The 14,617-nt window shown below is 43.5% G+C and overlaps 1 protein-coding gene across 1 annotated transcript in view; it reads left to right on the top strand.

Moving 5' to 3' along the window:
- E2F5 (E2F transcription factor 5) overlaps window positions 1–14,617 on the top strand; it is a 51,884-nt gene that overhangs the window by 22,571 nt on the left and 14,696 nt on the right. Inside the window, exons 2-6 of the mRNA XM_089679719.1 lie at window positions 6,736–6,845; window positions 7,566–7,729; window positions 10,291–10,332; window positions 13,557–13,621; window positions 14,355–14,583. Coding sequence (XP_089535845.1) covers window positions 6,736–6,845; window positions 7,566–7,729; window positions 10,291–10,332; window positions 13,557–13,621; window positions 14,355–14,583 — 610 coding nt within the window. The remainder of the gene's footprint in view (window positions 1–6,735; window positions 6,846–7,565; window positions 7,730–10,290; window positions 10,333–13,556; window positions 13,622–14,354; window positions 14,584–14,617) is intronic.

Raw genomic sequence — 14,617 nt, 5'->3', positions numbered from 1 at the left:
CACCAAGTGATACTGCAGTGCTGGTATGCCTACGACCAGGACGTACTAGGCCGCTGGTGCTCGCCAGTTCACCAAAAGATACTGCGGCACTAGTACTGGCACTCTGCTGCATATGAGAGTCATCATGCATTTGTACCACCTCAGCAACCTGTGAATGGGATCGGGTACGCCTGACCTTAGCAGGGACCACTTCCTCGTCGCCTGAGCTAGCTGTCAGGGTGCCGCTGCTGTCTATAGGTTCGTATTCTGAGCCTGATTCTGCCAGTGAGTCTTCCCCTTCGCTCTCACTTGACATGCTCAGAATCCTATAGGCCTCTTCACTAGTGTACCTTTGCTTAGACATTTTGGCCACTAAATTTACAGGTACCTAGTGCGACTCACGGGAAAAAGAGCGCCTGGCTGTCAGGGACTGCTTGAACCGCTACAAAAAATTTACCGACAAGTGCTAACAGATATCAGGCCTGATTCTGTGAACACTGCGGTTTTGTGTGTAATATGTATCAAGTGACAGTTATCTACTGACACTGCACTTGCCGGGGGAGAAGGGGGGGGCGTAGGGGCTAAACGCAGGTGCTGGCAGGTGTTGGGGCTGATCCCGCTAACACTGCGTTTTTGGGGATACTAAAGTAATGTGAATGCTGGTATAGCGCTGATCTGATCAAAGATATTGATCCAATCAGACACTATACTAGCAATGAAGGTTTAGCGTGCAAGTAAGCGTGTTCCTGGCAATCAAGGGGTCAAATGTGATTATCTGTGTACTAGCGGGCAAACTGGTGCTATCTGGGAGGGGCGCTAACACTATTGGAAGTCGCTAGCGACACTGATACAGTGATCAGTAAAAATTGGTTCACTGAGCAGTGACACTGGTGACAGGGCAGTGAAGGGGTCAACTCAGGGGGGAGGGGGGGGGCGATCAAGGGGTTAGACGGGATCACTGGTGTATTAGCGGGCAATCTGGCGCTATCTGGGAGGGGCGCTAACACTAACGGAAGTCGCCAGCGACACTGATACAGTGATCAGTAAAAATTGGTTCACTGATCAGTGACACTGGTGACAGGGCAGTGAAGGGGTCAACTCGGGGAGGGGGGGGGGGGCGATCAAGGGGTTAGACGGGACTACTGGTGTATTAGCGGGCAATCTGGCGCTATCTGGGAGGGGCGCTAACACTAACGGAAGTCGCCAGCGACACTGATACAGTGATCAGTAAAAATTGGTTCACTGATCAGTGACACTGGTGAGAGGGCAGTGAAGGGGTCAACTCAGGGGGGGGGGGGGCGATCAAGGGGTTAGACGGGACTACTGGTGTATTAGTGGGCAATCTGGCGCTATCTGGGAGGGGCGCTAACACTATCGGAAGTCGCCAGCGACACTGATACAGTGATCAGTAAAAATCGCTTCACTGATCAGTGACACTGGTGACAGGGCAGTTAAGGGGTTAACTGGGGGGGTGGGGGGGGGAAATTAAGGGGTTAAATGGCTTTATTGGTGTACTGGGGGGCAAACTGGCGCTATCTGGGAGGGGCGCTAGCACTATTGGAAGTCGCCAGCGACACTGATACAGTGATCAATAAAAATCGCTTCACTGATCAGGTACACTGGTGACAGGGCAGTGAAGGGTTAACTGGGGGGGAGCAATCAGGGGGTTAAATGTGTCCTAGAGTGTGTTCTAACTGTTAGTGTAGTGTTTTACTCACGTTTAAATGTCTCTTCTTCTCTGTCTGGAACGGAATGTGTCCAGGCAGAGAAGAATGACATCATATCCTGCCCTGTGTAAATATCAACACAGGACAGGATAGGACAGGGACCGATCATCCGATTTCAGCCAGAAATCACTGGCTGAAATCTAATGATTGATCCCTCCTGGATCGAATCGGATCACCCGCGGGTCGGCGGGCGCGCGCGCGCGCGCCCCCTGCCCGCGAAAGTGTCGGGAGCGCGGAACCCGTTTTTAAACGTGGTTTTGCGCTCCACTGCCGCCCTGCACACGTATAAACACAGTGGCAGGGCGGCAAGCGGTTAAGCAGAGCAATGTTAAAAATATTACATGTTGATCTCTTCCTCTCCTCCCTGCCTGTCTCCAGACCCGCCCCCGGAAACTAGCATGGAGAGGAGAGACCTTGCAGTGTGATGAGCACCGATTGGCTGCTCCTCAGGAAAAGGGAGTGTCTGGCTTATCCTCCCTTTATCCAACTTGGTAAACCTTAAATTTGTGTGCGCTTGTGAAATGGTGACCAACTTCACCACCCTATATTTTCTATAGGCGACACTTTTTTAAAGCCCCTTTTTATAGTTCATCAATTTAGCGTTACGGAGGTCGTCTGGTGCTAGAATTATTGTTCTTATGCTGGCGTGCGTGGCAATATGTAACGTGTAGCGCAATCAACGTTTTCTTAGACACCCCAGCATGTGCTTTTATGTTTGTACATGGGTGGAAGGTCTCTATTTATTTATTTATTTTTTTTGGGGGGTGGGGGGGATGTTATGTGCTTGGGTGCTCATTTTTTACAATAAAACCTTCTTCCTTTTTTTCTTTTCATAACATAGGGGACAAAGTTCCCTGTGTGATTGGTGACTGGTTCTCTTTGAGACATCCAGGGTCTAAAAGGCCCTGCATGCTTCCTCTGAATGTAATGCAGTGCATATCGCACAGCATTAAATTTTTTCCCGTCCTCCATGGCCGGGAATCTCAATGGGGATCCAGAAGTGACGACATCAGCTTCACTTCTGGGTCAGGAGAAGGAAAGAATGAAACATGTCTTCTCTCCTCCCTCCCCTCTAGCCAACGGCAGTGAGCCAGGCCCACACATGGGCAAGCGGAGGTTAACACGGGATGGGGGAGAGGCTGGCACTGTGTGGAAGTAATCTGTGGCAGCGCTGCCACCCGAACGCTTCCACCTGACATTTTTACAAATCTGAACAGTAGGACGTGTATTTATATTCAGCCCCCTTTTACTCTGATACCCCTAACTAAAATCTAGTGGAACCAATTGCCTTCAGAAGTTATCTATTTAGTAAATAGGGTCCACCTGTGTGTAGTGTTGGAGACTTTCACAAGGAGTGGACTGAGGCTGGAGTCGGTGCATCAAGAGCCACCACACACAGCTGGATCCTGGACATGGGCTTCAAATGTCGTATTCCTCGTCAAGCCGCTCCTGAACAACAGTTAGAAGCGTCTTACCTGGGCTAAAGAAAAACAGACCTGGTCTGTTGCTCAGTGGTCCAAAGTCCTCTTTTCTGATGAGAGCAACTTTTGCATCTCATTTGGAAACCAAGGACCTAGAGTATGGAGGAAGAATGGAGAGGCACACACTGCAAGATGCTTGAAGTCCAGTGTGAAGTTTCCAGTCTGTGTTGATTTGGGGAGCCATGTCATCTGCTGGTGTTGGTCCACTGTGCTTCATTAAGCCTAGGGTCAACGCAGCCATCTACCAGGAGATTTTGGAGCACTTCATGCTTTCTTCCACAGACAAGCTTTATGGGGATGCTGACTTCATTTTCCAGCAGGACTTGGCACTTAGAGAATCTATGGGGCAGTGCCAAGAGAAAGATGAGACATGAGACCGAACAATGCAGAAGAGCTGAAGGCCGCTATTGAAGCATCCTGGTCTTCCATAACACCTCAGCAGTGCCACAGGCTGATGGCTTCCATGCCACGCCACATTGAGGCAGTAATCGCTGCAAAAGGGGCCCAAACCATGTACTGGATACATATGCATCCTTATACTTTTCAGAGGTCCGATATTGTTTTATGTACAATCCTTGTTTTATTGATTGCATGTAATATTCTAATTTTCTGAGATTGTGGATTTGGGGTTTTCATGAGCTGTAAGCCATAATCATCACAATTATGACAAATCACGGCTTGAACTATCTCATATTTCACCTTTTTAAGTTGCATTACTGAAATAAATGAACTTTTGCACGATATTCTAATTTTTCGAGTTTCACCTGTATTTGCTGATCATGAATGACAGAGGCCTCAGATCTTTATGTGGAAAATTGCTCTGGTTATTGAAGCAAGAGGGTCAGCATGAAGGCAACTAGCCTTTTCAGAAGGCTAGAACTGCAATGAAAGCCTTTGTGTTTTCTCTTGTGGCAAGCATACGGTAAAGCTATGTTAAAGTGGTTGTAAAGGCAGGTTTTTTACCTTCATGCATTCTATGCATGAAGGTTAAAAAAATCTGTAGAAGCTCCCCCAGCCCCCTCAATACTTAGCCTCATCGTGATCCAGCGATGTGAATGACAGCCTCAGCTGTCACTAGTCTCTGCCTCCTCTTTGGCTGAGACAGCAAGCGGAAGCCATTGGGTACCATTGCCAATCACAGCCAGTCTGCCAATGAGGAGAGAGGGGCGGGTCCAATCCACAGCTCTGTGTGAATGTACAAACGGAACAGCGGGAGCCCCCATAGCAAGCTGCTTGTTGTGGGGGCACTTAACAAACAGAAGGAGCCAGGAGAGCCTGCGGGGGACTCAAGAAGAGGATCCAGGCTGCTCTATGCAAAACCTCTGAACAAAGTTAGACTATAGACATGTTTTTGCTTTCTAAAAAAAAAATTCACCCTCACATGACTTAAAGTGATTCTAACTAACAAGGGCTGGGACACGTAATCTTTTCTGGAGAAATTGTAATATGAGGCGCTCCAGTACTGCTCATGTGATCCCGGTTTGATGGATCAAAATTCATAGTCTGGGCTGGCTCAGTAACATGAGATCTGTCTGAATTCAGGGATTAAGCAATACCGATCATTTAATGCTGAGGAGTTGAGGTTGTTTTGGACCCTTTCCATTATTAGGTTAAAGTTCTACTCTGATCAAGGACCCACACACAACTTCCCCTCCCCCAAGTAATTACTGCTGCAATTTAACCCCCAAAAATGCCCCTTTTTACTTGTCAAAATTTCAGGCGTTTAAGTTTTCTATTGTCTGTACAGCAGTGTAGAATGGTTGTTCCTCTAGTGCCCTCATCGCAGCTTGTGACATGGACACTTCCCAGTGGCCCCTCAGCAGAGGGGTTCTTTCATACTTTAGATGTCTTCAGTGGTGCAAGGTGAAGAAAAGGAGGGGGAAAAAAAACAAAGTAGTCAAGTGGGGAGTAGCGGGGATGAGTGTTTGTGGTGTTTGTGTGTGGTGTTTTTTTTTTTTCCTCGTAGATTAACTTCAGTACATTAAATATATTTATAAAAACTCAGCGAGCACTTTTTTGAAGATCATGTAGCAGCAAAATGCACTATAAAAGGAACCTGTGACCTTCAAAATAGCAGGAATAATAAAAGTGCAGCGCTATAAAATTAAATACACAACTGATGAATACATAAAGTGCTTAGTGCATCTGAAATCCAAGGAATGATGGGTGAAATGAGATATAGAATGGGCTGGTGTGTGTGTGATTACAATAAATAAATGAATGTCCCATAAAAGTGCAAATAGTCCTTAAAAGTGGAGTATCTTATTCTGAAGTGAGGAATTCTGTTATCCAATATAACATATAAAAGATGATTCAGTGAAGTGCAGAAGGTGGTAAAAATGCACATTCACCAGATGCGCATTTAAAATGCGCAGTGTATACAATATGACGTCTGCCAGAGGTCCCCTTTAAGGTGGGATGAATGTGGAGCCTGGGAAGGATATCCCTCTGGATTTTGGGGCTGCTTATGGCCTGATGTCACTCGGGATTCTGCAAATTTTTAATAGCTCGGTGCTGAGCCAGAAAGAAGGGTGCCCAGAATGTAATACTGTTAAGGTCATTTATTAAAAAAAAAGACCTTTTGTCATCCACGAGATAGTAGTATATAGTTAGCACATCTTGCTGACATAAAGCACTGACCAGCTGGGATCAAAGATGGCCGCCGGATCCCCTTTTTTGATGAGTATCAATATTTTCGGTCAGTTACTCGCTGATGCAGAGTACCGATACTTTTTGGTGCAATTTGTGTCAATACAAAATCTGTGGACGCAAATTGCACTAAGAATAGCATGTGATTTGAACAGGAATGAGATTCCTGTCCAAATCGCATGTGGTTTCCCCACTGCTCCTGTGATCCCAGGCTTGTCAGCCTGAGTTCACACAAAAGCAATGCAGAAAAGCTCCCTGCACCAATCCCATGCTGAACAGAGTGGGAGAGATACATAATTTCTGTAGGCAACTCCAATGTTTGCCAGCTCAGACCCTGTGTGATCAAATAAAAGCCATTGTACTAGCTTGCCTTGTACAGTTCAACTAATGGCTTCCTTGCCGGTAACGAAAATGAAAAGGAAAGTGTTTTTGGTTTGCTGACCTTTTTTCAAGTTCTCTTTCTAAGAGTAGCTTGTGTTGAGGATAATGGTCTTTGTGAAAATGGCACAATGTTCTGCACAGGGGTCACATTTCATATCTCCCAGCTCAGCAGGAAGTCATTATTACAAGTGTTTAAATTTGTATGGCATTGGCTGCTTTCTTTTAAGTGTAAAAGTTTGCCTTTCTTATAGAAAAATATGAAGACCAATTTTATAATGGCATGTGCTGATATATACATTTTAGGTATATACTTTATTTCCGGTTTTAATCTGATTATTTTTATGTTTTGTTCTATAAATGTGTTCTAACCCTTCCAAACTCTCCAACTTAAAGAAAAAAGTTCTTGTGTTTTACATACTTTTATAATGTACAATATTTGCATAAACAAGACTTGGCAGTTTCAGAACTTGTGCTTGATTTAGGCCTTTCTGTGTAATTATTTCCTTGTAATCTTTCAGGCGGCTGATACGCTGGCTGTGAGACAGAAAAGAAGAATATATGATATTACCAATGTATTGGAGGGGATCGGTTTGATAGAGAAAAAATCAAAGAACAGCATCCAGTGGAAGTAAGGATATATTTAAAAGGTTATTTTCACTCTCCTAATTTCGTTAGCTTAACCATTTGACCTCCAGAAGGTTTTACCCCCTTCATGACCAGGGTTTTTTTTTTTTGTGTTGTGTGTTTTTTTTTTTTTTTTTTTTTTAATGCTATGCGGTATCCTACTGCATACTCTGATGCGGTAGGATACCGCTTAGTGAGTTGTGCCCTGGATATGGACAAATCAAAAATGCTTCTAAACGCAAACGCTTATACATGCGGTTAGCTGCATTTACAAGCATTTGGCATTTGAAATGCTGATAAAGTCTACTCCTGAACTCAAGTTTGCTGCGTTTAAAAAAACAAAAAAAAAAACTGAACTGAAAGAGCTGCTGGGGGAAAAAATGCAGAAAAGCTCCTGAATGTGAGTTTATCAGCTGCAGTGTACATGAACCCTTACTGTCAGTGGGTCTGGAAGTGGTCAAGATGATGCAGTTTTTGTAAACAAATCAAATGGTTACCAATTCTATATATAGGCAGGGGCTGGTCTGAACCTTTTTTGTGTTTTTTTATTAAGCTGGCGACATGCTGATTAGCATCCTTATTTGGGCTTTCTAACATTTTATACTAATTATCTCTGCTTTATTTGCACATGAATTTTAACAGTCCTGTGATATTTTGTATCGTGAATTTTTCTTGTTAAAACAAAAAAAAAAAACTGACTGTCTTGCCCTCTGCTCCTGTTTAGGGGTGTTGGTGCTGGATGTAACACAAAAGAAATTTTAGAAAGGCTGCGGAATCTTAAAGCAGAAATTGGAGACCTGGAGCTGAAAGAAAAGGAGCTGGACCAACAGAAAGTGTGGCTGCAACAGAGCATCAATAATGTTATGGACGATTCAGAAAATAAACTATATCCTTTTTAGTAGCTGCTTCAAAAAGACATGGTTATGCATTCTGTACTATTTTAGAAAGTAATGGTAAAGATAGGGCATTCTCTTTGAAACTTTACATATACCAAGAGATCCACTAATTAAAAAGTTTGGGAATTGGAAAAAAAAAATGTACTTGCCTAGATGGCTGCAGCACCTATCTTAGCTGCAGCTGTCCCCCACCAGCTGTATACAGAGATCTGAGCGATCAATCATTTCTCGGTCTTCAGTGAGCAGAAAGCTGGTGACTGTCATTGACTCACTGGAGCGTGGTGCTGTGGAGGGGGCAGGAGCAACTGGCTCAGGCTCGGAGCTGAGCCAGCAGCCAGTCCAGGCATCTGGGTGGATCCCAACATTAAAGTTAGGATCCCTGCAGAGCCTAGGCTGGCTCAGTGTTGTCAACCGATGGGACTTTAGCCCACAGTTGGCTGAAAACAGGTCACAGGAGTGCAGCACGAAGTGCACTCATGTGACCTATAGAAGTATAGATGGCCAAAAGTGCTTTGGCCATACTACAATTGTTAGGTGACTGTTTAGTCTATTAGCATTCCTCACCTTTTAGTGGCAGGCTGCTCATCTTGATTCAGCCTGCCTGCTTCTGATGACGTTAAAGGTCAGCTTATTGTGGTGCAGTTTGACCTGTAGCATGTCCTTGTGCATTTTTTGTACTAGTGCTGAAACTGCCTGATTGGTTGTCAGCCAGCAGATTTGCCCAGAGTAGTTTAATCGATTTGCAGGGTTCAGTTTTTATAGCAATGGGCAGAGCAGCCCCCAACAGAGGTGAAAGATGTGGTTTGCTGGTAGGAAAGCTGACCTTTTTACAGTGAAGGAAAAGTATTTGATCCCCTGCTGATTTTGAATGTTTGCCCACTTGCAAACAAATGATCAGTTTAAAAATCGAATGGTAGGTGTATTGTAACAGACAGAATAGCAACAAAAAATTCAAAAGAAATGCATGTCTGCATGTTCATGAGGGAAATAAGTATTTGATTCTCTTCACAAAACATGACTTAGTACTTGGTGGCAAATCCCTTGTTGGCAATCGGAGGTCAGACATTTCCTGTAGTTAGCCATCAGGTTTGCACACATCTCAGGAGGGATTTTGGCTCAGTCCTCTTGGCAGATCCTGTCCAAGTCATTAATGTTTGGTGGCTGACGTTTGGCAACGCCAACTTTCATCTCCCTTCACAGATTTTCAATCGGATTAAGGTCTGGAGACTGGCTAGGCCACTCCAGGACCTTAATGTGCTTCTTGATCCACTCCTTTGTTGCTTTGGCCGTGTGTTTTGGGTCATTGTCATGCTGGAACACCCATCCACGACCCATTTTCAATGCCCTGGCTGAGGGAAAAAGGTTCTCACCCAAGATTTCACGGTACCTTGCACTGTCCATCGTCCCTTTGATGTGGTGCAGTTGTCCTGTCCCCTTAGCAGAAAAACACCCCCAAAGCAGAATGTTTCCACCACCATGTTTGACAGTAGGGATGGTGTTCTTGGGGTCATAGGCAGCATTCCTGCTCCTCCAAACACGGGGAGTTGATGCCAAAGAGCTCAATTTTGGTCTCATCTGATCACAACACTTTCAACCAGTCCTCTGCATCATTCAGATGTTCAGTGGCAAACTTCAGATGGGCCTGGACATGTGCTTTCTTGAGCAGAGGGACCTTGCGGGCACTGCAGGATTTCAGTCCTTGTTGGCGTAGTGTGTCACCAATTGGTTTCTTGGTGACTGTGATCCCAGCTGCCTGGAGATCGACAAGATCCTCATGTGTAGTTCTGGGATGATTCCTCACTGTTTTCATGATCATTGTCACTCCACGAGGTGAGATCTTGCATGGTGCACCAGACCTAGGGAGACTGACAGTTATTGTGTTTTCTTCCATTTGCGAATGATTGCTCCAACTGTTTTCACCTTCTCAACAAGCTGCTTGGCAATAGTTTGGTAGCCCAGTCCAGCCTTGTGTAGGTCTACAATCTTGTCCCTGACATCCTTGGACAGCTCTTTGGTCTTTCCCATCGTGGAGAGTTTGGAATCTGATAGCACCTGTGGACAGGTGTCTTTTTATGCAGGTAACAAAATGAGATTAGCAGCACTCCCTTTAAGAGACTGCTTCTAATCTCAGCTTGTTACCTGTATGAAAGACACCTGGTAGCCAGAAGTCCTGCTGAATGATAAGGGATCAAATGCGTATTTCCCTCATGAACATGCAAATCGGTGCAGAATTTGTTAGACATGCATTGCTTTAGAATTTTTTGTTGCTATTCTGTCTGTTACAATACACCTACCATGCGATTTTTAGACTGATCATTTCTTTGTGAGTGGGCAAACTATCAAATATATAGATTTCCTTCACTGTATCTCCCTGCACCAGGGAGATGACCCTGGGCTTTTCAGATAACTAAACTTGTGTAGAAAGGCTTATTTATTGCCTTTTTTGAGAATGGTTCTCTTTGTATTAGATTACATTGTCATTTTTAAATGCAAGAAAAATATATTTTTGCTATTTCATTGCCAGCCTTACATTCTTTAACACAGTTCATACATTTTCTTTTGTAACTCATGATGATCTGTGTAATTGTTTTAATGGTAAGTGCATATTTGTGCTTGTTCTGTTACTTTACTTACGTTCGGATTGAACAACTTTTTAATGAAAGCAGCAATGGTATGCAGAGTACAGTAGCAGATGGGTTTAGTCTGTTACAGCAATCGTCTGCAGTCAGAATAGTATGACTGCTGTGAGTGTTTTATTACCCTTTTGTTAATCTAAAGCAAGATATGGTCATGGATTGCTGTTTGATGCCATGCTTTTATTTTTAATTTATTTTTCTCCTATAGCATGTGGTCCCAGCTTTGGGGTAGTCAAGTTTAGTACTTTAACAGGCATGCATGCTGTACTCATGGTAACTGGCTCATATCTCTTTATGCAATGCTCTGGATGTATAGGTAATTTTCTGAAAACTTAGTAAAATCAGGTATCCAGTACTGTTGGACTGAGCCAACCCAGGCTTGCTCACTTTTCAGTGGTGTGTACTTTTTTTTTTTTTTTTTTTTTCTCCCCCTCCCCTGAGGGCACATTCATACTACATGTGCTTGAAAACAGATGTATTAGTGTGCTATGTCACACATGAAGACCTGTTGAAGTGTGTTTGTAAGTTCTCCATTGACATAAATTGAAAAATGTAGATCAGCAAGCTAGAAATACACTGCTCAAAGTTAAACACTTTTTATACAGAGTATATCAAGTCAGTTAAACTCCTGTTATATTGATCTGGTCAGTTATGTAGCAGAGGGGGTTGTTAATCAGTTTTAGCTGCTTTTGGTGTTAATGAACAGGTGCACGTTTTTTATTCCCCCCTACTCGTCTTTTCTGACTTTTTTTACTAGCTTTGCATTTGTCTAGGGTCAGTGTCACTACTGGTAGCATGAGGTGCTACCTGGACCCTACAGAAGTTGCACAGGCAGTCCCAACTCCTCCAGGATGGCACATCAATACGTGCCATTGCCAGAAAGTTTGCTGTCTCCCAGCACAGTCTCAAGAGCATGGAAGCAGGACCGGTATCTGCTCCTTTGTACAAGAAGGAACAGGATGAGCACTGCCAGAGCCCTACAAAATGACCTCCAGCAGGCCACTTGTGTGACTGTCTCTGACAAAACAATCAGAAACAGACTTCATGAGGGTGGCCTGATGTCCTCTAGCGGGTCCTGTGCTCGCTGCCCTGCACCATAGAGCTAGATTGGCATTTGCCATTGAGCACCAGAATTGGCAGGTCCGCCAGAGGCGCCCTGTGCTCTTCCCAGATGAGAGCATGATCACCCTGAGCACATGTGACAGATGTGAAAGGGTCTGGAGAAGCCATGGAGAACATTCTGCTGCCTGTAACATCATTCACATGACTGTTTTGGTGGTGGGTCAGTGATTGTCTGGGGAGACCTATCCATGGAGGGATGCCCAGACCTCTACAGGGTAGACAATGGCACCCTGACTGCCATTAGTTATCGGGATGAAATCCTGGGACCCATTGTCAGACCCTACACTGGTGCAGTGGATCCTGGGTTCCTCCTGGTGCATGATAATGCCCGGCCTCATGTGGCAAGAGTATGCAGGCGGTTCCTGGAGAATGAAGGAATTGATACCATTGAATGGCCTCCATGTTTGCCTGCCCTACATCCAATAGAACACATCTGGGATATCATATTTTGATCCATCCGACGCCGCCAGGTTGCACCTCAGACTGTCGATAGTCTCCTTAGGAGCATGCCCCGACATTTTCAGGCATGCATACAAGGATGTGGGGACCATACAAACGGAGTACCATTTCTGAGTTGCTAAAATGAAATTTCAGCAGAATGGACTAGCCTGCTGCATCATCTTATTTTTCCCTTTTTTTGTTGTTCGGAGTGTCTTTTTGAATTCAGTCCTCTGTAGGTTGATATTTTTTATTTCCATCAAACGATGGGACATCCTTGTGTTCCTAACACATTACCCAATCCATATTAGATATAGAGATATATATATATATATATATATATATATATATTCTCTCCAGCATATTATTTTTTTTTTTTTTACCCACATTGAGATCTGATGTGTTTTCAAAGTGTTCCTTTAAATTTTTTGAGCAGTGTATATAGAAGTCTAGATATTTTTTCCTTAACCCCTTAATACAGTACTAATTTAATAGTTTTAGGATAGTGGTGTGAGTGGCCATTGCTGACCTGGTTTTGAAAAGGTGCAGGCTGTGTGGCTTGCAATGTGTACAAGCACCTCCCGTCTGCCCTTGGTTTATTCTTTTCATCTAATCATTGCTGTTGTAGGTCAATTCACCTCAATGTGTGAAAGCCCCTTCTAGGTAGCAGTCTGGTGTTGTGGGGGACCTGCAACAGAAACACAAGTATTGTGTTTTTGAGGTGGGTGTTTGTGGGTTTTTTTTTTGTTTTTTTCTGCCAATAGGGAAGTATGACCGTTCTGGTCATGTAGTGTGACTTTATACTCTCTTGCGCTCAAGTAGCATCCATCACATCAAAGTAGTGTAGGAACCTTTTGTGTCCAAAGTTGCATGTTGGAGTTAAGGTTTAGGGAACCCCTAACATTTAACCCTAGCCCCTCAAAGTAGCGCAGGACCCTTTGTGTCCAAAGTCGCATGTTAGGATTATCAGGCTTCCTTATAAAGTGATTTTGAATACAAGGCAGCAGCTTTACAAACTTGAGCTGATGTTTTACTAAGTGGATGTTGGAGCCGCTGAGGATGTTTTTTGTTGTGTTTTCAAGGCTGCCACATGAAGTTTTTTTTTTTTAAATCTGTTTTTAGTTGGCTTGTTACCCTCCTTCATAGTCGGTGCTTTGGAACATCCCACTTATAATGTCGATAATAGCCTATGTCCTGGAATGTATCAAAGAAAATGGGGATTTTTGGTGTACCAGTGAAATTGTTTTTTCTAGGAGTATATCACAGGGATATCCTACACCCCCCCCCCCCTCCTCCTAATGTCCAATCCTCTTAATGTGGCAGCATTGTAATGTTGTAATGGAAAAGAGACCCTTTTTTTTGTGCTGTGTACTCCAAAACAAAATACAAATATTTACAGGTAACCCAAAAATCCCCCCCCACCCCTTCTAGCATGGCTTTAACCGTTCTTGTGACTAATTTCACCTGTTGCCTTGACATGCTCTGTAATTAACTTTGGGCCTACAGGGCATTTTGTCCTAGCTGCAAACTCTGCTCACGGGTCTCTTTATGATCTATACTGATCTGTAATAGTCTGCTAAACCAGTTAAGAATATCTTGAACATGATTACTTTTGTTTCTTAGGTGACACACTTTTGGCAGTTCAAGCTCCTTCTGGTACACAACTAGAAGTTCCCATCCCAGAAATGGTAAGAATGGCTCAACCGTCTGTGTGAAAATGGTCTAGCAATGCTTTTCTCTTGTTTGCTTAGTTTTGGTCTGAATAATATACAATATAAGCATTTAGCAATATCTGTTCAAAAATTGTCAAAAGGCATGCATCACTAGCTCCAAGCTGCACTATATCCCATTCTCACCTTTATTTATCAGTACGCTGCCACCTGGTGGCTGATGGCTTCTTGCATTTTGTTCCTTGGCAAAAATAAAATACCATTTTACGATTATCATTTGTTTTACAACGGGTTTAAAAGTATGCTGAAATTAAGATGTATGTCTTCTTTAAAATTTGCAGGCAACGATCACTGAACGAGGGAACCAGTCTGATCTTGCTTCCTTGTCAGAGCTTTTAATCTGCGGCCTTGCCCTGTAACATTGCTTGTAATGTGTTTTGTGAGTGAGATGGATGATGTACTTTCTCTGCTTTCAGTTAAGCTACATCAGTATATTTAATCAACAGACAATGCTGAAATATCCAGACTTGCTGTCTGAGATGAACAGAAGATTGAATGTAAATTAATACCCAGCAGTGGAACACAAAGCATTTTTTTTTTCCCCTGACATGGGGGTTTTCAAATGCAACTCTGAACATAATAACTTTGAGCTTTGTTGCTGAAATGGAGCAAATGGCTTTTTTGTTTTTTCATGAATATTGGCAGAATACTAATTCAGTTTTTTTGGTTCATGTTTTGTTTTCTTTTTCAGGGCCAAAATGGACAAAAAAAGTACCAGATCAGTTTAAAGAGTAGCTCTGGGCCAATAAATGTGCTTCTTCTTAATAAGGAATCTAGCACATCAAGGCCTGTTGCTTTCCCAGTGCCCCCACCTGATGACATCACACAGCCCCACACACAGCCTAACAGTTATAGGAAACCAGCCACCCAAGTTTCTCAGCCAGAGGAAATGCAGAACAAGCTATCACATTGCAGTACAAGTAGGTAATCATGTATAAAGGAGGGTCAAAGGTA

This window comes from Staurois parvus, unplaced genomic scaffold, assembly GCF_062004578.1.
Source record: "Staurois parvus isolate SC_StPar_1 unplaced genomic scaffold, SC_StPar_1.0 ptg000230l, whole genome shotgun sequence".
NCBI lineage: Eukaryota > Metazoa > Chordata > Amphibia > Anura > Ranidae > Staurois > Staurois parvus.
This window is presented reverse-complemented; position numbering and strand designations above follow the sequence as displayed.